This window comes from Schistocerca serialis, chromosome 1 (genome assembly GCF_023864345.2).
Source record: "Schistocerca serialis cubense isolate TAMUIC-IGC-003099 chromosome 1, iqSchSeri2.2, whole genome shotgun sequence".
Taxonomy (NCBI): Eukaryota; Metazoa; Arthropoda; class Insecta; order Orthoptera; family Acrididae; genus Schistocerca; species Schistocerca serialis.
In genome coordinates, this window is record NC_064638.1 from 1,215,672,503 (window position 1) to 1,215,696,990 (window position 24,488).

A 24,488-nucleotide genomic window follows, 5' to 3' on the forward strand; every position below is an offset into this window, starting at 1 on the left:
TGATGTAGGACAGCACTAGGAACTGAACTTTATTCCTCATTTTTTTTCAACTTTTCTTTATTCGTTCAATATGCCTCATAATACGTATAACAGTCATTTCCTTGTGGTAACTAGTAAGAGACCATCAGGTCTATTTTCAAGCCATGGTCTTAGAGTACGTGAATTTGATGGAAATGTGTGATTACACTTAAGTCCAAGCCTATGCTTTGAGAATGAATCTGATGGCCCGAAACGAGTCACTACAGAGAAATAACTAAATTCGTTGGGAAAATCTTCAGCTGGCTTTTAATTTGCACAGCACTACTAGTTTCCGTCACAGATCATTTTCTAGGTCAGCAGGTATAAATGGCAGTGATGTTATGCCACGATGTAAAAGATTACAAGTTGCTGTTCCAGGCCAACCACTGTCAATAAAATCATCAACTGTATAATGATGCTGTACAGAGAACTGTCTCCGGAAGCCTTGTTCACGTCGAAATTCAATAACAAACTTGGCTGGCTTGTTACTGTGTTTCGTTGTTAATAAGACTTTTGGTGTCAATTGCACCCTGCAATGTCATTATGTTGCTGACAATTTTATCGCCTAAAACAGAAATTTTTACTCGCTTCCATCATGGTATAACATTTCTGCCATTTGTACCAATGGAAAACGGATTATGATCAAAATTAGTGTCTGTGTGGAAAATACAGTAAAAGATAGCTGAAGATTTTCACCATGAATTTCAACGAATATTTAGCAGCTGATTTTGTTCATCTGTATAAAAATGCCTGTTGTCTCAACTGTGATGGACACAGAAGAAAGTAAAAAACAAATTAATCTCATGTAAGAATCGGCTTCAAGTTCATGACATGGAACATTTCCTCGGAACTCAAGGCAGTTTTTTGTGGAGCAGACATGACTGACTACGCTTCAACGATTTCATCACGATTTTACAAAGAAATTATAAGGTTTAGCACGTTGAAAATTGACTTTGATTTATTTTTTAGACTCATTTTATTTTTTAGACTTATTACCTCAGACTCAAAGTGATAGACGCACAGTGTAGCACTCAGTTCAACGACCTATTTGTTCAATCTGAAATTTAGAAGACTCTCATAAAATGTTATCCCAAGAGCAACATTCTCGATTGCACAGACAATTCCCTAAAGTTAGTTTTGTTCAGAGAATGAGTGCGAACGGTTTTTTTTTTTTTTTTGTTATAAAACTGACAAAGTCCCTCCAATGTTCGGATTTCAGAGATTTTAATCCGTGTAACGCCTTGTGTTCGAGTATATAACGAACCATAGCTCCAGTCGTATTATGTACTCTAAACTCTAAATGTATATAAAATAGAATCATCACAACTTAATGTTAAACCCCCGCACATACAGCATTCTGTAGCTATTCACGGTGTCTAATAAAGTTATTGAATTAAATAGTGAAGTCATTGCTTTGGTAGAAAAATAAAAAATTGAAAATAAACAATAGTGACAGACTACTACCTGTATAAGTCTGCTGCAAAATTCGCCTCTTAGAAATAGTCCAACTGTGTTGTAAACGCACATCCTAAGTTTCCCATGTGTGCAGCACTCAGCCTATAACCATCTCACTCAACTGCTTGAAACAGGGCAGTGGAGGGGGCAGTCGGAGTGCTGAGCGGACTGGACAACACTAATGTTAGCCAGACCTGCACTAGAGGATACATCAGAAGCTGAAACGAGCTCCTTTCAAGCATCACAAAACTGCACCACATTCGGTGTTAGTCGCTTCTTGATCACAGTGTGCCTTCACCTTCCTGCGACCGCCTTACTTAGAAACAAGTAGGTGCTCTTATATCTTACTGAAAGGCTAAAATCTTTCACCGGAGACGATATTTCTCCCAGGGCAGCACCCTGTATAAAGCAGTTTGTCTGTCATGTTAATGAATATATGCAACCAGAAATCTTCACTGTAATGGTGAGAAATGCTTTTGATCTCATATGACTGGGATGTTTGATGCTATTCAAGTTAGGTAAAATTGTACCCCTTTCATATTCTCTCTTGCTTTTGGGTTTTTCTTGTGGAGTTCTTGATCTCTGTTCATTTTTTCAGCTGCTTCAGAACACTTGGTGATCTGAATCCATCTCAGTGATAGGCATCTTCATGTACTGCACGACACAAAGGTTTACGCCTCACCTTGGCTCGAAACACTGCTGTTTGTCTGTTAATGACTGGAAACATGTTGCCTGGCCGAACGAGTCCCGTTTCAAAGTGTATCGAGCGGATGGACGTGTACGGGTATCGAGACAACTCATGAATCCATTGACCCTGTATGTCAGCAGGGACTGTTCCAGCTGGCGGACGTTCTGTAACGGAGTGTGAGTGTGCAGCTAGAGTGATATGGCACCCGTGATACCTCTAGATACGACTCTGACAGGTGACACGTACCTAAGCATCCTGTCTGATCACCTCTATCCATTCATGTCCTTTGTGCATTCCGACAGACTTGCGCAATTCCAAAAAAGACAGTGCGACATCCCACACGTCCAGAATTGCTACAGAGTGGCTCTACGAACACTATTCTGAGTTCAAAAGCCTCCACTGGCCACAAAACTCCCAGACAAGAAAATTATTGAATGTTTCTGGGATGCCTTGCAACGTGCGGTTCAGAAGAGGTCTCCAACCTCTGTACTCTTACGGATTTATGGACAGCCTCGCAGGTTGCATGGTATCAGTTCCCTCCATCACTACCTCAGACATTCGCCAAGCCCATGCCACGTCATGTTGCCTTACTTCTGCGTGCTCGAGGGGGACTTATTCGATATTAGGCAAGTGTAACAGTTTCATTGGCTCTTCAGTGTATCACAGTGTCACATTTACTGTCTGGACTGTATTTCAGGGCACGAACTGCGTTCACCACTTCGTGGGAATACTCCTCCGTAGCTCTGAAAGGAGTAGTAGCTTGCAAAGTTTGATCAGGAAGTGAAATATTTATGCTATGGTGACTTTGGTTTGAGAGGAAGGTAAGTGAATAGGTGTCGTCAGTGTACTGCAACAAGCGGACTGATGGATTTGGATTGGGTATATCACAGATACAATTAAGTTACAGCAGTGAGTGTAGCACCAATTCTCGATCAGTCCTGGTGACAGATGGTAAACTGGATGTTTAGACTGGTTGCCAGTAGCAAATGCAGAACAATGACTCAGAAACAGGGCAGTCTGATAACTAAATCGTTTATTTGCTCGTAAACCCGCTTGCTGTAGCAACGAGTGATAGTGCATCACGCTCGAGCGCTCTACACGATTTAAGAGCACTGCATGCGCTGTCTTTCTGTCTGTGTTTTCCTCGCTCTAACAAGCTGCAGAACTGTTGGCAACCGTGATACGTGCTTCGATGGAGACATAGTGATGTTTTCCTTTGTACGGTATATGAAGCGTGATATCCTTGTCTTCCTTCTCCCAATATAAGCCTCGTAGGTTTCCTGTTCACCCTTTCCGGCCCGTTGGGTGACGCACTCGATATACTACTGCATGTAAGGAGACCTCGAGGTGAATTTACTTAGTCTGACGGGTCGGGGTAATGGCAGAACAATAACAGCTACACGTAGAACGCTTGCAGTTTTCTACTTCGTTCGCTACACTGCTAGAAGCGAACCAAGGAAAATTTAATCTGGTGAAAAACATTTTAAAACGAAATGCCACAGCGAAATATCTTACGTGTTTCCGCGAATGGTCATTTCAACACTGACCTTCGCTAATATTATTTTTTTATTTAACTCTTCAAGTTTCATTTGCTCTTTCAATGTCGTTGCAGTGCTGTCTGTCTCTGGTTCTGATTTCTGTTATAATGGTTGTAGCTCCCCTGCCACAATGCTAAAATAATTTATGAAATGATGACTGGTTTGGAGGCGATCACATAAACAAGTTTTCATAACCTGCTGCTCTCTTATTGTATAATGCCTTTGAGTTTAAGAAGCGTTTCTTTACATAGATGTGTGTACCCATATACCTGCACACTAAGCTGTGCGCTATTTTAATTTGGTTTTTGGTGTCAGAAATAAATACCTGTTCTGTGATATTTAATGTCAAGTTAGTCACTTCTGTAACAATAGATTTTCACGTTGGATTCCTATAATGTTAGTAGTCTTCTATTTGACATTATCAACTTTCATCGATTTATAAATTTTTATTCTGAGCTCTAAAAGGTTTTCATACATTTACGGCTAAGCTCTAACAAGTACGCTCTGTGTGCTTTATATCTTTTCCCTCGTTTTATGAGAGTTTTTCGAGTATTATAGTTGTCAAGTACGGATAGCTTAATGCTCTGGAACATTTGTAAAATTGTATCATGTTACAAGATGGTATGCAAGTCAGATTCTCGGAGCACAGGCTAGCTGCACATTTTATAAATTTTTCAGTTCCTGTAGAACACTTGATTCTAATTCTTACGTACTTGTGTTAAGACTGACGAGCAATAAATTTTCTGTCCGCAGCTCGAGGTCGTGCGGTAGCGTTCTCGCTTCCCACGCCCGGGTTCCCGGGTTCGATTCCCGGCGGGGTCAGGGATTTTCTCTGCCTCGTGATGACTGGGTGTTGTGTGATGTCCTTGGGTTAGTTAGGTTTAGGTAGTTCTAAGTTCTAGAGGACTGATGACCATAAATGTTAAGTCCCATAGTGCTCAGAGCCATTTGAACCAATAAATTTGCTTAAGTTTTAGTTTTCTGTAAAGAGCAACTCTACAGACCTCGAATCAAATAATATAATTTAGGTTTGTTGTGTACTTGTATTTTTATTGGCAGTTTCCACTCCACCTCCTCGCTACCCTTTCAGTAACCTTAAGAGTTGGTAAATGCTTAGGTTAGATGTTGAAACAGGAGACATAGTGAATTTCGTGTCCAAAACATTATTTATGGATACAAAAGTGTTCAGTTGATGGAATAGAATAAGTGTGACGATATCGAGAAGTTGGGCGTGTACACAACGTTCGGTATGAAAGTAACACTGAATAAAGGAATGGGATACTCAACGTCACAAAATATAGCATCGCTGCTGTTTGTTTGCGTATCGACAGTGTTGGCGCTATACAGGGCGTTCGAAAACGATCTTTACAGCTATGACCATGTACTTCAGAAATGCGGATAAGCAGGAAGGTGTGGTTTAGTGGTATAACGTTCAGACACACCTGAAGTTTCTTTCTCTCTTCTTTTATGGCGCAGTATGAAGAATGGTTGTTATAGCCCAAATTTCACAGCCAGGTCCAGCGGAACGTTCGGACACGTCACAGAAGCACATTACCTTCACGTCCGAACGTCAGAGAGTGGTCCAGGAGCTTCAAGGAAGATCAACGAAGACGATGAGTTCTGGGCGTCATAGTACGAATGATTCAGATGTGAAACGGGTGCAACAATCGTTTGTCCAGAGCCCAAGCAAATCAATCCATCAAACAACTCGACAGTTATGACTGTCACCCACTACGATCCACAGGCTATTGCACAAGGCTTCAAGACTACCATGTGCAGCTGCTGCATGCGCTTCACGTTAATGACGTGCCAAAGCACAAAGCAATGAGTTTGTGAGACACATCGACTGTGACCAAGACTGAGAAAGGTGATGTTCTCGGACGAAGCTCATTTCATGTGCCTGCGAAAGTAAACCGACTCTTTGTGCAGATCTGAGATTCTGACATCCACACTTTTGCATGGAAATGGTGCTCGGCAGTCCAAAGATAAACTTATGGTGTGGTCTCCTTCATGACTATGTGGTGGGTCCCCTTTTCTTAGCAAAAGCGTCAATATTCTCGAGTATTTATCTGCACGTATTGGAACAGTTAACATTTCCACAAGTTGAAGAGCTGCAGCCTGACATAATGCTGTGACAAGGTCGTTTGCCTATCCTCACTGGTCCTCAGTCGATGTTACATATCGCTCCATTGGCAGAGTAGGACCCATTTTCTGGTCCACAAGGTCTCCAGTCATAACGGCATTAGATATTTTTATTTGGGACTTCGTGAAGCATGCTGCCTACCAACCCTGATAAGGGACCAGCAGGAACTGCGAAATCACATCAAAGCGGCAGATGTACACGTTAATGAGGACTTTCTAAGCTGGACAAAGGAATAACTGGGAATATTATTCAAGTACGAAGCGAGCTACGATGCCGTACTCAATGAACTCTGTTAAACAGCTACTGCAACACTAGGTGTGTGTGAACATTATGCTGCAAACGGCACATTTCTATCTGTTCTCATTTCTGAAATATACTTGCTAAAGTTTTAAAGACCATTTTTTAACTTCCTGTATTAAAACATATTTCATATCAAGAAATGTGTGCTGCTGCAAAGCGATGTGAGATTAGGCAAAAGAAGCAGTGGAAAACAAATGTATGCCTAAAAGTGTTCGAGCAGACGAAATTTCCTGATGTAAGTAGAAATCAGACGTAAAGTACGTACAACGCTGATGTTTTATATCAACTAAATAGGCGCATAAGGTGCTAACACATGCTATTTCTCATAGTTGCACAGACAGATTGCAAATACTGTCATAGCTGATGAAGCCTTCTCTGGTTATCAGCCGAGTCAAGGCGTCGTCCGGCGGCAAAGTTTCGACATATTCCCTACTCCTCATCTTCAGGCGAAGTGTGGGTTTCATGTGCAGTTTGTATCTTTTCAGCCGCTGGACCACAGCTTCCTTTGCCTCGTCTGCTGCAGCTGGGCCAATCACAAAAATGGAGTTGCACTTCGTCCAATAGTTGACACGATAAATTCAAACATATGGAATAGTTAAACACCAGGCGCAGCTGCCAAATCCTCTCGTAAGTCATTGTACGCACCATGTCAAAAACTTTCCGAGGTTGTGAAGGTGTTTCGGGAAATACATCTGGACTAGCGTGAGCTGGTCAGTACCGACGTCACATCTCTCTTTACACAGGACCGCTAGGATACATCTTGACATTACGGGCGAGGCACGTTGACGAAGACACTGTGGAACTGTGACGCCATGCGCTCGCTACCAGTTACTTCCAATGTAGTGGAAAGTTCTACCACCAGTTAGATGGAGAGCTTATTGGATGCCCCCCCCCCTCCCCTCACCACTGCCCCAGGAATCACCAACTATACATGGAACACTTCGAAAAAATGTCTCTCGAAACCACACATCTGGAACAAAGGCGGTTTGCCGATACGTGGATGACACATTCGTGGAGTTGCCTCATGCCGTAGGAAACCTGGAGGAACTTTTTGGCAACCTTTACAGGCTGCATGGCCACATAAAGTTCACCACGTAGGTACAAGAAAACGGATGCCTGCCTTTCCTCGATATCCCGATAAGGAAGGAAAATGATGACACTCTGGTACAATCCGTCTATAGACAATAGACATACACGGACCTGTACCTAAACGCCAATAGCTGCCACTGTTTTTTTTTTCTTCTTTTGGCCACCACTAATTCCTCTCCTGTGTCAACCTCTTAATTCAGAGTAGCAATTGCAACCTACGTTCTTAATTACTTGCTAGATGTGCTTCAGCCTCTGTCTTCCTCTACAGCTTTGCCCATACAGCTCCCTCTAGTACTATTTCCTGGTGTCTTAACAGATGTCGTAGTACCCTGTTCTTTCTCCTTGTCAGAATTTTCCACAGATCCCTTTCCTCTCCGATTCTGCGCAAAACGTCCTCATTCCTTACCTTACCAGGCCACTTAATTTTCAACATTCGTCTATAGCGCCAAATTTCAAAAGCCTCGATTCTCTTCTGTTCCGGTTTCCTTGCAGTCCATGTTTCATTGCCATACAATGCTTCAGACATGCAGTGCTTCAGACATACATTCACAGAAATTTACTCCTCAAATGAAGGTGTATGTTTGACACTAGTAGATTTCCCTTGGCCAGAAATGCCCTTTTCGCCAGTTTTAGTCTGCTTTTTTGATGTCCTCCTTGCTCCGTCCGTCATTGGTTATTTTACTGCCTAGGTAGTAGAGTTCCTTAACTTCATTCACTTCGTAACCATCAGTCCTTATGCTTCCTCACCGTTTTCATTTATGCTGCTTCTCACTACTTTCGTTTTTCTTCCATTTACTCTCAATTCAGATTCTGTACTCTTTAGACTGTTCATTCCATTCTGCAGATCATGTAATTCTTCTTCATTTTCACTCAAGATAGCAATGTCATCAGAGAATCATATCATTCATGTTCTTTCACGTTGAATTTTAATTGCACTACAGTACTGTTTTTTTTATTTCCAGCGTTGCTTCCACGATGTACAAGTTGAACAGTAAGGTCAAAAGACTACATACCTGTCTTACACCGTTTTTAATCCGAGCACATAGTTCTTGGTATTCCACTCTTAATATTTCCTCTTGACTCTTGTACGTATTACACTACTGGCCATTAAAATTGCTACACCAAGAAGAAATGCAGATGATAAACGTGTATTCATTGGACAAATATATCATACTAGAACTGACATGCGATTACATTTTCACGCAATTTGGGTGCATAGATCCTGCGAAATCAGTACCCAGAACAACTACGTCTGGCGTAATAACGGTCTTGATACATCTGGGCATTGAGTCAAACAGAGCTTGGATGGCGTGTACAGGTACAGTAGCCCATGCAGCTTCAACACGATACCACAGTTCATCAAGTGTAGTGACTGGCGTATTGTGACTAGCCAGTTGCTCGGCCACCATTGACCAGACGTTTTCAGTTGGTGAGAGATCTGGATAATGTGCTGGCCAGGGTAGCAATCGAACATTTTCTGTATCCAGAAAGGTCCGTACAGGACCTGCAACATGCGGTCGTTCATTATCCTGCAGAAATGTAGGGTTTCTTAGGGATCGAATGATGGGTGGAGCCACGGTTCGTAACACATCTGAAATGTAACGTCCACTGTTCAAAGTGCCGTCAATGCGAACAAAAGGTGACCAAGACGTGTAACATGTGGCACTCCATACCATCACGCCGGGTGATACGCCAGTATGGCGATGACGAATACACGCTTCCAATGTGCGTTCACCGCAATGTCACCAAACACGGATGCGACCATCATGATACTGTAAACCAAACCTGGATTCATCGAAAAAAATGACGTTTTGCCATTCGTGCACTCAGGTTCGTCGTTGAGTACATCATCGCAGGCGCTCCTGTCTGTGATGCAGCGTCAAGGGTAACCGCAGCCATGGTCCTCGAGCTAGTAGTCCATGCTGCTGCAAACGTCATCGAAATGTTCGTGCAGATGGTTGTTGTCTGCAAACGTCCCCATCTGTTGAGTCAGGGATCGAGACGTGGCTGCACGATCCGTTACAGGCATGCGGATAAGGTGCCTGTGATGTCGACTGCTAGTGATACGAGGCCGTTGGGATCCAGCACGTCGTTGCGTATTACCCTCCTGAACCCACCGATTCCATATTCTGCTAACAGTCATTGGATCTCGACCAACACGAGCAGCAATGCCGCGATACGATAAACCGCAATCGCGATAGGCTACAATCCGACCTTTATCAAAGTCGGAAACGTGATGGTACGCATTTCTCCTCCTTACACGAGGCATCAATACAACGTTTCACCAGGCAACGCCGATCAAATGCTGTTTGTGTGTAAGAAATCGGTTGGAAACTTTCCTGATGTCAGCACGTTGTAGGTGTCGCCACCGGCATCAACCTTGTGTGAATGCTCTGAAAAGCTAATTATTTGCACAGCATCTTCTTCCTGTCGGTTAAATTTCGCATCTGTAGCAGGTCATCTTCGTGGTGTAGCAATTTTAATGGCCAGTAGTGTATGTTTTACACGTCTCTCCCTGTAGTTTACACGTACTTTTCTCAGAACACAGCTCAGATCTGTGCTCACCAGCCTGGTGCACACAGCACAAAACATACAGGACAGGGAGAGTCTACCCATCTAGTCGTAACATACGAGGAAAATCTTTCGTAAGGACCCTCGGATACACAGATAAGACCCACTCTCCAGCCTAGCAAGAAGGAGAAAGAAAACGATCCCGAAGACGCCATCTGGCGTCTTGCGGTCCTTCTGTACGTTGCGGCAGCCCACGGTCAACATTGCCAGAATATTGGAGAAAAACAATATTTAAACCATTTTGGGCTTATCTGCTAAAACCAAAAATGTGCTTTGCTCAATGAAAGACGAACTAGGACTACGAACATCTGGAGTCTACATCATCAGTTGCGAATGTGGCAAGCGGTATATTGGCCAGACCCAACAGTGTATTTCGTAGCGCCGCACAGAATATGTGAGAAGCATTCGCCTGTGCCAGACAGACAAAAAAGCAGTCGCGGAGCACAGCCCCGAACAAGGTCATATGTTTTATTTTGGACAGAGGTGCTGTGCCGGAAGAACGGGATCTGGGACTCAATCAAGAAAGAGGCAATGAAGATACGGGACCGTGATGATCTTGTCAACTCGTCGTTTAGAGCAAGAATACTAATTGAGCGCTAAAATGTGAAATCGGCGAAGGCAGTGGATGGAACAGACAGCCGACATCTGGACGCAACGCCAGAACCTTCCATCCCAACACCACTACCTCATGTGTCACCCATCCCGGATGCATGCATCTGGCCTACCCGTTGCAGACGAGGCAGAGGAGCCAGCGTTCCAGGCTATAAAGACATGAAGTGGACGTGAAACCCACACATCGCCTGAAGATGACTAGTAGGAAATTGTCGAAACGTTACCACAGAACGAAGCCTTGATTCGGCTGATAAACCGCGAGGATTTCATCTCAGAAATTCACCGTCAAAGCCTGCTTTTCCATATACTTCATAGTCATAAAGCAGCTATTTCTGGCAGTGTCAGCAATATTTTGATTCCGATTGTACCAAAGCTTACCACATACTTGGTGCCGAGGCAGTTTCATTTCCATGCAAATCTTAGCACGCTCACTGGTGCACGGCTGAGAAATCTCGCTTTGTTTTGCCACTGACCTTTGCGAGAACATCTCACGGTACCCAGCGTGCTTGGTGGTGGCGACGCAGAGCGGCGGCAGCGGGAAGAGGTTGACTTCCATGAGGCCGCACTTCTCGCGTTCCGTGTACGTCTCGCTGATGATCTTGTAGGCCGTGCTGGTGTCCACCTGGAAGCCGAACATGCCCTTCCGCACGCGCTCCATGCCCTCGGCGCCGTTGTAGTACACTCGGTTGCCCAGCGGCTGCATCTTGCGGCGCACGAACTGTCGGAGCTCTCTGTCCGTCGTTTCCTGCAGAAGATATCAGCCACCGAAAGTATGTATATTTGTACACTGCCTGATAAGAAGAGTGAAGTATCAAGAAGACTTGTTCGGTTGTCACAGTAGAGAGGAGGCAACTAGATGGAACGCAAGGGCCCTTCAACACTTCGGGTTTCCCTCACCCCTCCCGCCTCCCCTAGCCACCCCTGCATCCCAACACCATCACCGTCTGCGACACCCCCTCTAGATGCAAGGATCTGGTTCCACCATTAGAGACGAGTCAGAGGTGCCAGCAATAAGAAGTTACGTTGGCAACTGAACATGTCTTTTGGGTGCGCCACTTTTCTTATCAGGCAGTGTATTCATTATCCACTTGTATATACATAATTACAGTTGCAGTTCCCTGTGATCGATGTATGGGCCACCAGCATCAGTGTCGTTTGTGTTTAGCGTTGTTTCTAGGCTTGGTTAAGTGCGTAAGAAGCCTGAACGGTGTCAGATATTGAGTAACCATTATGAACGACAGGGAGAGAGCGTTATCAATAACTGAAACAGTTTCAAAGCGAGCTCGTAGTGGGTCTACCTTTAGTCGACTGGTCTGATCGTTTCACATCAAAATCTATACGGTGATCAGGCGTGACAGTGGCTCACTTCTGAACTGCATGGGAACGTGAGGACAGTCCTAGTCATCGTCAAGGTTCCACTCATCCAGGTGTGATCACCACAAGGTAGGATCGCCCTATTGTATGCCAAACACCTCGTAACTCCGCCACAACCGCGCCTGACACTCGAGAGCATGCAACACACTAAATTTCCTTTACTTCACGTCTATGGTCACAAATATTTTATCATCAGACTACCGGTTTCGGTCTATAGTGACAATCTTCAGATCTGTTTTATAAAAACATGTCCTAATATACTTGAGCCATAGTGGAATCGTCAAATGCTGTACACAGAATCCGCACCACCATCGTCAACTATATGTAAATAACATGCTCATGCTGATTTTGTGTCTTACATTTGACGAGTCCACTAAGGCTCCAGTACATTAGGACATGTTTTTGTAAAACTGATCTGAAGATGGTCATTACAGACCGAAACCGGTAGTTTGATGACAAAAAATTTGTCACCATAGTCTTGAAATAAAGGAAATTTATTCTATATTTGAGTCAATGTTCGATTCGCGACCATAACGCAGCTTGTGAATCAAACAATAGACTTTTTGCAACGTTCCGTGAATCTATGGAGATACAACTAGCGCAAAATCTTATAAATCGTGATGGCGGTTTTCAACTGGACAACGGTTGGGACCCGGTGATTTCTCTAATTTCCTTTGAGAGAAGACAATTTATTCATAATGGCACGTCTGGCGACATCTGACGTCTGTTTTTAGCGCCCCGGGCGCGCATTCCCACAGAGGGCTTACATGTAGTTTCACCTTTACGCATGCGCCTGTTCGCCACAGATAGAACAGTAGCTCCAGAGGGCGCGGATTTCGATAGAGGACGCTCCTGTGACGGAGGCCAATGCGCATGCGTTTTCGCGCCACGTTTTTGCTATATTGTTGACTCCGGGAATTTGCAGTCTCCAGTGACGGACACTCACGTGAAGATGGCTGGCCGATTGCCAGCCGAAATATCGTGGCAAGAAGTCAACATGATCCGGCTGCAATCCCGAAATCTCATCGAACATTCAATACGCCGGGAAAACTTCAAGAATCACAATGTATCCGTACTTTTTTCAAAATGTTCATTTTTAAATCTTACGATTATCTGAATTACCGTTCTGTATTTTCATTCAATAATGTCATATTGAATAATATTCTGGGGTAGTTCAACTGTAAGAAGGAAAGTGTTCATCGCTGAGAATCGTGCTGTAACAATAATGTGTAGTGCACACCCAGGACTGTATGTTAGACATTTGTTGATGGATGTAGCCATTCTGACTATTGCTTCACAGTATAGATACCCTCATGCATTTCGAGAGGAAGATTATGTAAACAATTATAATACCAGAAGAAAAATTACTCCAATTTAAGATGGTCTTCAGGAGAAAATGGGAATAAAAATAATGAATCTAAAATTTTTGATTACTTATCCAATGAAATAAAATATCTGTCTGGCAGCAAAGCTAAATTTGAAAACAAACTGTAAAGATTTCTTCTTGAACTCATTCTTTTCTGTAGAAGAATTTTTCATTTTGTAACGCTTGAAAGGTGATGCGTATGAATATTAACATACAACAGCGCTAAACAAAAATTGTAGATGATCAGCACATATCCATAACGAAAGTGTAATGTGAATGTAATTTGATTCGTTCCTCATCATTCCATTAATGGTACATCTATGGGACGCTAAACTGTTGATGTTGTCTTCAGTCCTGGGGCTAGTTTGATGCAGCTCTCCATGCTACCCTATCCTGTGCAAGCTTCTTCATCTCCCGGTACTTACTGAAACACACATCCTTCTGAATCTGCTTAGTGTATTCATCTCTTGGTCTCCCTCTACGATTTTTACCCTCCACGCTGCCCTCCAATGCTAAATTTGTGATCCCTTGATGCCTCAGAACATGTCCTACTAACCGGTCCCTTCTTTTTGTCAAGTTGTGCCACATACTCCTCTTCTCTCCAATTCTATTCAATACTTCATCTTTAGTTATGTGATCTACCCATCTCATCTTCAGCATTCTTCTGTAGCACCACATTTCGAAAGCTTCTATTCTCTTCTTGTCCAAACTATTTATTGTCCATGCTTCACTTCCATACATGGCTACACTCCATACTAATACTTTAAGAAACGACTTCCTGACACTTATATCTATACTCGATGTTAACAAATTTCTCTTCTTCAGAAACGATTTCCTTGCCATTGCCAGTCTACATTTTATATCTTCTCTACTTCGACCATCATCAGTTATTTTGCTCCCCAAATAGCAAAACTCATTTACCACTTTAAGTGTCTCATTTCCTAATCTAATTCCTTCAGCATCACCCGAGTTAGCTCGACTACATTCCATTATCCTCGTTTTGCTTTTGTTGATGTTCATCTTATACCCTCCTTTCAAGACACTGCCCATTCCGTTCAACTGCTCTTCCAAGTCCTTTGCTGTCTCTGACAGAATTACAATGTCATCGGCGAACCTCAAAGTTTTTATTTCTTCTCCATGGATTTTAATACCTACTCCAAATTTTTCTTTTGTTTCCTTTACTGCTTGCTCAATACACAGATTGAGTAACATCGGGGAGAGGCTACAATCCTGTCTCACTCCCTTCCCAACCACTGCTTCCCTTTGATGTCCCTCGACTCTTATAACTACCATCAGGTTTCTGTAAAAATTGTAAATAGCCTTTCGCTCCCTGTATTTCACCCCTGCCACCTTTAGAATTTGAAAGAGAGTACTCCAGTCAACATTGTCAAAAGCTTTCTCTAAGTCTACAAAGGGTAGAAACGTAGGTTTGCCTTTCCCTAATCTGTTTTCTAAGATACGTCGTAGGGTCAGTATTGCCTCACGTGTTCCAATATTTCTACAGAATCCATACCGATCTTCCCCGAGGTCGGCTTCTATCAGATTTTCCATTCGTCTGTAAAGAATTCGCGCTAGTATTTTGCAGCTGTGACTTATTAAACTGATAGTTCGGTAATTTTCACATCATTCTTTAGGATTGGAATTATTATATTCTTCTTGAAGTCTGAGGGTATTTCGCCTGTTTCATACATTTTGCTCACCAGATGGTAGAGTTTTGTCGGGACTGGCTCTCCCACGGCCGTCAGTAGTTCCAATGGAATATTGTCTACTCCTGGGGCCTTGTTTCGACTCAGGTCTTTCAGTGCTCTGTCAGACTCTTCACGCAGTATCGTATCTCCCATTTCATCTTCATCTACATCCTCTTGCATTTCCATAATATTGTCTTCAAGTACATCGCCCTTGTATAGACCCTCTATATACTCCTTGCAGCTTTCTGCTTTCCCTTCTTTGCTTAGAACTGGGTTTCCGTCTGAGCTCTTGATATTCATACAAGTGGTTCCCTTTTCGCCAAAGGTCTCTTTAATTTTCCTGTAGGCAGTATCTATCTTACCCCTAGTGAGATAAGCCTCTACATCCTTACATTTGTCCCCTAGCCATCCCTGCTTAGCCATTTTGCACTTCCTGTCGATCTCATTTTTAAGACGTCTGTATTCCTTTTTGCCTGCTTCATTTACTGCATATTTATATTTTCTCCTTTCATCAATTAAGTTCAATATTTCTTCTGTTACCCAAGAAGTTCTACTAGCCCTCGTCTTTTTACCTACTTGATCCTCTGCTGCCTTCACTGTTTCATCCCGCAGAGCTACCCATTCTTCTTCTACTGTACTTCCTTCCCCCATTCCTTTCAATTGTTCCCTTATGCTTTCCGTGAAACTCCCTACAACCTCTGGTTCTTTCAGTTTATCCATGTCCCATCCCCTTATATTCCCAACTTTTTGCAGTTTCTTCAGTTTTAATCTACAGTTCATAACCAATAGATTGTGGTCAGAGTCCACATCTGCCCCTGGAAATGTCTTACAATTTAAAACCTGGTTCGTAAATCTCTGTCTTACCATTGTATAATCTATCTGATACCTTCTAGTATCTCCAGGATTCTTCCATGTATACAATCTTCTTTCATTATTCTTGAACCAAGTGTTATCTATGATTAAGTTATGCTCTGTGCAAACCTCTACCAGGCGGCTTCCTCTTTCCTTTCTTAGCCCCAATCCATATTCACCTACTATTTTTCCTTCTCTCCCTTTTCCTACTCTCGAATTCTAGTCACCCTTCACTAACTGAATCTACCACATTTCTTAGATAACTCAAGATCGGCAGTTGTAAGCATCGAGCCGACACAGCTCTGTTTCTTAAATTTTTGAAGTCAGAACAGCTATTTTTGTTAAATTACCTTGTAAAATTTTTCACAGCACGTCAAATACCACAGTTGAACGCGTGTTTCTATCCCGCTATTCATATAAGTGCCGCATTGCCACTGTTGCTCCTTCCTATTATTTCTTTATTTTTATTGTTCAATATTTCACAAACGTTTTAATCAAGAGTAATCTAAAAAATACCATTTTTTTCTGTATCTGTATGTTCTGATGTTGTTGTTGTCGTCTTCAGTCCAGAGACTGGCTTGATACAGCTCTCCATGCTACTCTATGCTGTGCAAGCTTTTTCATCTCCCAATACCTAATGCAACCTACATCCTTCTGAATCTGTTTAGTGTATCCCGCTTGGTCTCCCTCTACGATTTTTACCCTCCGCGCTGCCCTCCGGTACTAAATTAGTGATCTCTTGATGCCTCAAACATGTCCTACCAGCCGATCCCTTCTTCTATTCAAGTTGTGCCACAAATTTCTCTTCTCCCCAATTCTATTCAATACCTCCTCACTAGTTATGTGATCTACCCAACTAATCTTCAGCTTCTCCCGTTTCTATTCTCTTCTTGTCTAAACTATTTATCGTCCACGTTTCACGTCCATACATGACTACACTCCAAACAAATACTTTCAGAAACGACTTCCTGACACTTAAATCTATACTCGATGTTAACAAATTTCTCTTCTTCAGAAACGCTTTCCTTGCCATTGCCAGTCTACATTTTATATCCTCTCTACTTCGACCATCATCAGTTATTTTGCTCCCCACATAGCAAAACTCATTTACTTCTTTAAGAGTCTCATTTCGTAATCAAATTCCCGCAGCATCACCCGATTTAATTCGATTACATTCGGTTATCCTCGTTTTGCTTTTGTTGATGTTCATCTTACATCGTCCTTTCAAGACACTATACATTCTGTTCAGCTGCTTTTCCAGGTCCTTTGCTGTCTCTGATATTATGTCATTAATTAATTTTTTTGTATGTAAATCGTTTAAATGTAGCGGTTAGATACCGAAAGTTAAAATGAAGCGTACTATTGCACACACAGTGACAGGTATGAGGACGAACTGCTACACCTAAAAGTAAGTTTTGAATGAAACGTAAAACCTGCACAGACGACACGCAATAATTTATACTTAGAGATACCGTAACAAGTGCTGGACCTAAACGATGAGACAAGGACATTCTAACCGTCGTCTTTCCTCTTCTGTATATAAGAAGTGTTTCCTTCAGTTTCTGATTTCTCAAGACGCAGCAAAGAAGTGTGAACTGCTGGACACGCACCAAGTCTATGTGTGTGTTTGATTCATTGAACGCAGGCGTTTGTGCAGTACCGTTTCGATGAGCCTAGATACATGATGTTCTACACTGCAGACGATCGTGAGGCAAAGCAGAAAGATATGAACAAAATTTATAATTGATGGAAGGAATGGCAGCCTTCTTTAAATGGAGACAGACGCAAATCTGGCTTAGGAATACACGAATGCACAGTTTGGCTGCGATAGATACTGATTAAATTTTCTCGGTCTCCCAGCCGCGTCCAGTGGTTTAGGAGGCTATCCGAGCCAGCCTCTTTTTATTCTTTTGCAGTTGATACTGTCATATATTGCGTTGTAAGAAGATGAGAACAAACTGCACAACGAAACAGACGAGACTTCTCCATTGTGTGAAGAGTGGCATCTGACCCTAAGCCACAAAACTTTTTAAATTGTGGTGACACGATAAATAATACAAATATAAAGTTACCAGTTCATCTAATTAACGATGGGATGATTACAATTATGAACAACTTAAAATGAGATCACAACATAGAAAATATTGTGGGGAAGGCGAACTTAGCACTCTGTTTCATTGGCAGAATGCTTAGATGCAACAAATTTGCGAAAGAGACTGTCTGCACAACGCTTGACTCTCCTCTCTGAAGTGCGACAGAACGGTATGGTACCCTTACCTGACAGGATTGACAAAGGACACCGAAAACGGTCAAAGAAATTCAGCTCGTTTTATATTACCGTGATAAGGAGTCTGAGAGTGGTTCTGTGAATCCTCTGCAAACATTTAAATGCGAACTGTAAAGTAGTCGTGTAGATAGAAGTATTAGCGGTAATCGTCCCGAGTATGTCGCTTCCTACTTGTATTTAAATGTGATATAATGACGAGATTTGAAGTGGAACGGACAGTAATAATCAGTAGTGGGGAAGCCAAGTTGAAGATCACAATTTGTTGGGATGATTTTGGATGCGTGCAGTACATCTGTAAAGAAAATGGCATACGGGATGCTAGTAAGACAACGTCTAGAGAACCGTTCCCGTGTTTGGAGTTCTTACCAAGCAGGCACAACAACAGACTTTGAAGGAGCTCAGAGAAGCGCTGCTGGGATGCTATCAGGTCGTTACAGCCCATCTGAAAGCATAACGGAGATGGCCGAATAACTTAAAGTGAATATATGGAAGACTGACGTAGTAATTGTCGAGACACCCTGGCAGAGAAACAATAGTGAAACAAGAACGAGCTGCTTGAGTCATGCACAACGCGTAGGGATGTAGGGAGAACGATAACAGATATTAGGGCTTACTCAGAGGCAGATATATCACAACATTTCCTTTGACCAACAAAAAAAGTTTTTCTAGCTTCGATTTCCCGCCGGTGTTATCTTACTTAATTAGTTTATCACTGGACGACGATTCGTTAGTGCCAGCAACGCGGTTCCAGACACGGGAATACAGCGTTGAAACCTCAAATAGAAAACATTCTGGGCATCAAGAAGTCGCCAGTTTAGTAATGGAGGGTAGATTTGGAGTTAGAAATTCTAGACGGAGTATAAGATTTGAATACATTAAGCATGTCCCCACTAGGATTCGCTTATGAGTGATTGGCAAGAAAATAGAGAATTCACGGTGAGAGAGTCGTGCTGCGAATAAATATCTTTGTTTAAAAGGGAAGACGGTCAAACAAGTTTAAGATAATTTGTTTAGTACATTTGGTGGTAACTGTCCTTCCTACTTCACTATCAGAACTGGGTTACTGCTTTTAAATCAGGGAATTTCAGCACTCAAGGTAAGGAGCGTCCAGGATGGGCAACTTAAGTCACAAATATAAAATCGTGATTGTTTTTCATTTCATTATCCTGAATGATCAGAGGATGACTGCTAAGATGATAGCAGAGACGCCGTGCACGTCCTACGAACGGATGAGTCATATTATTCAACTAAATGGGTTCCCAAGTGCCTCAATGCAGACTAAAAGCTTCACATTCCATTTTGGTCCAATTTCGCCGAGAACCTGTTGGATTTTTTGATCGTCTCGTTGCAAGTATTGTGTATTGCGTGTGCATTAAACTGGGAACCTAGAAACAACGGAGAGGCCTCGTCCCGCCTTAGCCCTCAGTGGTTCACAACCGCACAACAGGCCACAGCAGGCCAGCCCCCTCCCACCGCTACCCCACACCGAACCCAAGTTTATTGTGCGGTTCGGCCCCAGTGGACCACCCTCCCCCCCCCCCCCCCCTCTCTTCGCCCCTCTGGGCAGGTCTCATACCAGACGAGTATCGCCCCAAATTTTTGAGTGGTAAAGGAATTATCGTTTACATGTACAGGGTTATTACAAATGATTGAAGCGATTCACAGCTCTACAATAACTTTATTATTTGAGATATTTTCACAATGCTTTGCACACACATACAAAAACTCAAAAAGTTTTTTTAGGCATTCACAAATGTTCGATATGTGCCCCTTTAGTGATTCGGCAGACATCAAGCCGATAAACAAGTTCCTCCCACACTCGACGCAGCATGTCCCCATCAATGAGATCGAAAGCATCGTTGATGTGAGCTCGCAGTTCTGGCACGTTTCTTGGTAGAGGAGGTTTAAACACTGAATCTTTCACATAACCCCACAGAAGGAAATCGCATGGGGTTAAGTCGGGAGAGCGTGGAGGCCATGACATGAATTGCTGATCGTGATCTCCACCACGACCGATCCATCGGTTTTCCAATCTCCTGTTTAAGAAATGCCAAACATCCAGTTGTGGCATGAGCCAATTTTTCAGCATGTCCAGATACACGTGTCCTGTAACGTTTTTTTCGCAGAAGAAAAAGGGGCCGTAAACTTTAAACTGTGAGATTGCACAAAACACGTTAACTTTTGGTGAATTGCGAATTTGCTGCACGAATGCTTGAGGATTCTCTACCACCCAGATTCGCACATTGTGTCTGTTCACTTCACCATTAAGAAAAAGTGTTGCTTCATCACTGAAAACAACTTTCGCACTGAACGCATCCTCTTCCATGAGCTGTTGCAACCGCGCCGAAAATTCAAAGCGTTTGACTTTGTCATCGGGTGTCAGGGCTTGTAGCAATTGTAAACGGTAAGGCTTCTGCTTTAGCCTTTTCCGTAAGATTTTCCAAACCGTCGGCTGTGGTACGTTTAGCTCCGTGCTTGCTTTATTCGTCGACTTCCGCCGGCTACGCGGGAAACTTGCCCGCACGCGTTCAACCGTTTCTTCGCTCACTGCAGGCCGACCCGTTGATTTCCCCTTACAGAGGCATCCAGAAGCTTTAAACTGCGCATACCATCGCCGAAGGGAGTTAGCAGTTGGTGGATCTTTGTTGAACTTCGTCCTGAAGTGTCGTTGCACTGTTATGACTGACTGATGTGAGTGCATTTCAAGCACGACATACGCTTTCTCGGCTCCTGTCGCCATTTTGTCTCACTGCGCTCTCGAGCGCTCTGGGGGCAGAAACCTGAAGTGCAGCTTCAGCCGAACAAAACTTTATGAGTTTTTCTACGTATCTGTAATGTGTCGTGATCATATGTAAATGAATGGAGCTACAGTGAATTTATGAAATCGCTTCAATCATTTGTAATAGCCTTGTACGTGTTTAAGCAGCAAACGCCGACGTAGTGTAACTGAGACGGAATAACAGGAACCAGCATTCGCCGAGGCAGACGGAAAACCGCCTAAAAGCCATTCACAGGCTGGCCGGCCCACAGAACCTCGACACTAATCCGCTGGGAGGATTCATGCCGGGGACCGGCACTCCTTCCTGCTCGGTAAGCAGTGCGTTAGACCGCGCGGCTAGCCGGGTGGGCACGGTACAAGTATACTCCAGGAACCAAATAACAGTCCAAACAAGGGAGACATAGTAATTCAAAACGTCCAAAGCAGTTCAAAACACAATGATCAGCAGACAAGATGTTCACATTTGTCATTTGGGGTAAGGTGGAAGCCTGCTTATTGACTATTTGCAACGTAGTAAAACGATCATGGCAAAGTATTATGGTAAACATCTCGACATACTGAAACAACAACTGGTCTCCAAACATCGAGGAAATATGAGAAAAGGAATCTTGTTTTTGCAAGACAAAGCCCCTCCTCACAAGGGAGTCATCACGAAGAGGACGTTGGCTGGTCTTCACTCCGACAACCTCAAAAATCAACCCTATTCACCTTCCTGACGACCACCCCCCTCCTTAGACTGTTTTCTGTTCCCAGACCACAAGAAACATCTCCAGCGAAGACGATATCTGAGCAATAAGGAAGCCAGAAAGGCTGAGGATGACTGGTTTTCAGCAAAATCAAAATATTTTTGTAGATGGCTAAATGAAACTGGATCAAAGATATCATAGAAGTATTAGCTCCAGGGGAATACGTCGGGTAAATAGGTTTGTTAGAACCAATATTGCACTGTTTCTTTATAAAGCCAAGGACTTAACAGGATCTCCTCGTAAGGTACAGTAGCTGCGCAGAGACGAAGAGCCTTGCACAGGATGGACTAGCGTGGTGAGGTGCACCAAACCAGAACTAAGACCACAAGAACAAGTGTCTGGACCTGCCGGTGTGGCCGAGCGGTTCTAGTCGCTACAGTCTGGAACCGCGCGACCGCTAGGGTCGCAGGTTCGAATCCTGCCTCAGGCATGGATGTGTGTGATTTCCTTAGGATAGTTAGGTCTAAGTAGTTCTAAGTTCTAGTGGACTGATGACCTCAGAAGTTAAGTCCAATAGTGCTCAGAGCCATTTGAACGATTTGAACAAGCGTGTGTGTGTGCGTGTGTATGTGTGTGAGTGTGTGTGTGTGTGTGTGTGTGTGTGTGTGCGTGTGCGTGTTTGTCACTGATCGTAGAGGGAAGTAACAACATCGGTGTGTTCAACTGAATTATGTATTATGAGGTAATCAGAACTCACCCCGAGATACACCTTGTTGTAGGCGATGTCCTGGACGCCCAGTGTCAGCGGACTGGACGCCAAGTCTGAGACGGAGCGGATGGAGTGGCTGGGCGACTGCAGCAGGGCCACGATGTTGGCCGAGTAGGAGGTGAACAGGAAAAGCGAGGTCAGCGCCAGGACGAACACCGTGACGCGACCAGACAGCGACGTGGGCGTCTGGGGCAGACCTACGCACCAGGCGGTCTCCCCTAACACCTTGCAATATCGACTTCACCTTTGCATCACTGAAGCAATGGATCACTCACTTATATCATTATAGCTAAACATAATTAATGTAATATATTTATTCCTGAGCGAAAGGCTATTTACAATTTGTACAGAGAGCAGACGACAGTTATAAGAGTCGAGGGGTATGAAAGGGAAGCAGTGGTTGGGAAGGGAGTGTGACAGGGTTGCAGCCTATCCCCGATGTTATTCAGTCTATATATTGAGCAAGCAGTAAAGGGAACAAAAGAAAAATTTGGAGTAGGTATTAAAATCCATGGAGAAGAAATAAAAACTTTGAGGTTCGCCGATGACTTTGTAATTCTGTCAGAGACAGCAAAGGACTTGGAAGAGCAGTTGAACGGAATGGGCAGTGTCTTGAAAGGACGATATAACACGAACATCAACAAAAGCAAAACGAGGATAATGGAGTGTAGTCGAATTAAGTCGGGTGATGCTGAGGGAATTAGATTAGGAAATGAGACACTTAAAGTAATAAAGGAGTTTTGCTATTTGGGGAGCAAAGTAACTGATGATGGTCGAAGTAGAGAGGATATGAAACGTAGACTGGCAATGGCAAGGAAAGCGTTTCTGAAGAAGAAAAATTTGTTAACATCGAGTATAGATTTAAATGTCAGGAAGTCGTGTCTGAAAGTATTTGTATGGAGTGTAGCCATGTATGGAAGTGAAACGTGGACGATAAATAGTTTAGATAAGAAGAGAATAGAAGCTTTTGAAATGTGGTGCTACAGAAGAATGCTGAAGATTAGATGGGTAGACCACATAACTAATGAGGAGGTATTGAATAGGATTGGGGAGAAGAGGAGTTTGTGGCACAACTTGACTAGAAGAAGGGATCGGTTGGTAGGACATGTTCTGAGGCATCAAGGGATCACCAATTCAGTATTGGAGGGCAGCGTGGAGGGTAAATATCGTAGAGGGGGACCAAGAGACGAATACACTAAGCAGATTCAGAAGGATGTAGGCTGCAGTAGGTACTGGGAGATGAAGAAGCTTGCACAGGATAGAGTAGCATGGAGAGCTGCATCAAACCAGTCTCAGGACTGAAGACCACAACAGCAACACATTTATTCCTTAATGAAATTTGTCATTAAAAATATATCACTTTTTCAAACCAACAACTCACTTCATGGACTCAGTACTAGAAATAAGAGTAATCTTCACACGGATTTAAAGTCACTAACTCTTGTACAAATGGTGTGCATTATTCAGGAATACACATTTTCAATAACTTGCCAGCAGCCATAAAAATCTTAACAACCAATGAAATTCAGTTTAATGGAAGCCTAAAGGATTTGTTGGTGGCCAACTCCTTCTACTCCATTGATGAATTTCTCAGTAGAACCAAATATAACTGCTTCACAATTTCAGAGCAGTTATGTGCTCATTGTAAATATGTGTGTGTGTGTGTGTGTGTGTGTGTGTGTGTGTGTGTGTGTGTGTGTGTGTGTGTGTGTGTACGTCTAAGTACAATCTAACTTCTGGACCATTTCAGTGCAGTAATATGTTCATTGTAAATAAGTATTATAGTAGTTCTATTACATGTTTATTATCTTACAAATAAAAATCTTTTTTATTTTAAATTCAGTGCATTAGTGTTTATAAAATGATTCTCTCATATAATGTTCATTAAAAAAATTACAATCAATCTACTTGGGACCTGTCAAATGGTACATTAGCTTATTTGTTTTAGTTGTAAACTAAACTTGTTTTTCTGACATATTCTACATCCTGGAGGACCTTCTCCCTACGGATCAATTGGAATGAAAGTAAATCTAATCTAATCTAATCTAACCACCAGACATGGCACTCTTACATACAATTACACGGCGTGGGAAACAAATATGAAAATGGAATTTCACAAGCTGTCAGATGGTTGCGAATTAAACAGTGACCCGAATATAGAATAAATTTTCTGTAGTTCACGTCTATAATCACAAACTTTTATGACATCAGACTACCGCTTTCGGTCTATAATGACCATCTTAAAATCTGTTTCATAAAAACATGTCCTAATA

At 42.8% G+C, this 24,488-nt stretch overlaps 1 protein-coding gene across 1 annotated transcript in view; it reads right to left on the bottom strand.

Annotated features, from left to right (window-relative positions):
• LOC126456647 (ionotropic receptor 75a-like) overlaps positions 1-24,488 on the bottom strand; it is a 198,854-nt gene that overhangs the window by 20,153 nt on the left and 154,213 nt on the right. The window contains exons 7-8 of the mRNA XM_050092393.1: positions 22,204-22,412; positions 10,888-11,159 (exon numbers count right to left, since the gene is read on the bottom strand). Coding sequence (XP_049948350.1) covers positions 10,888-11,159; positions 22,204-22,412 — 481 coding nt within the window. The remainder of the gene's footprint in view (positions 1-10,887; positions 11,160-22,203; positions 22,413-24,488) is intronic.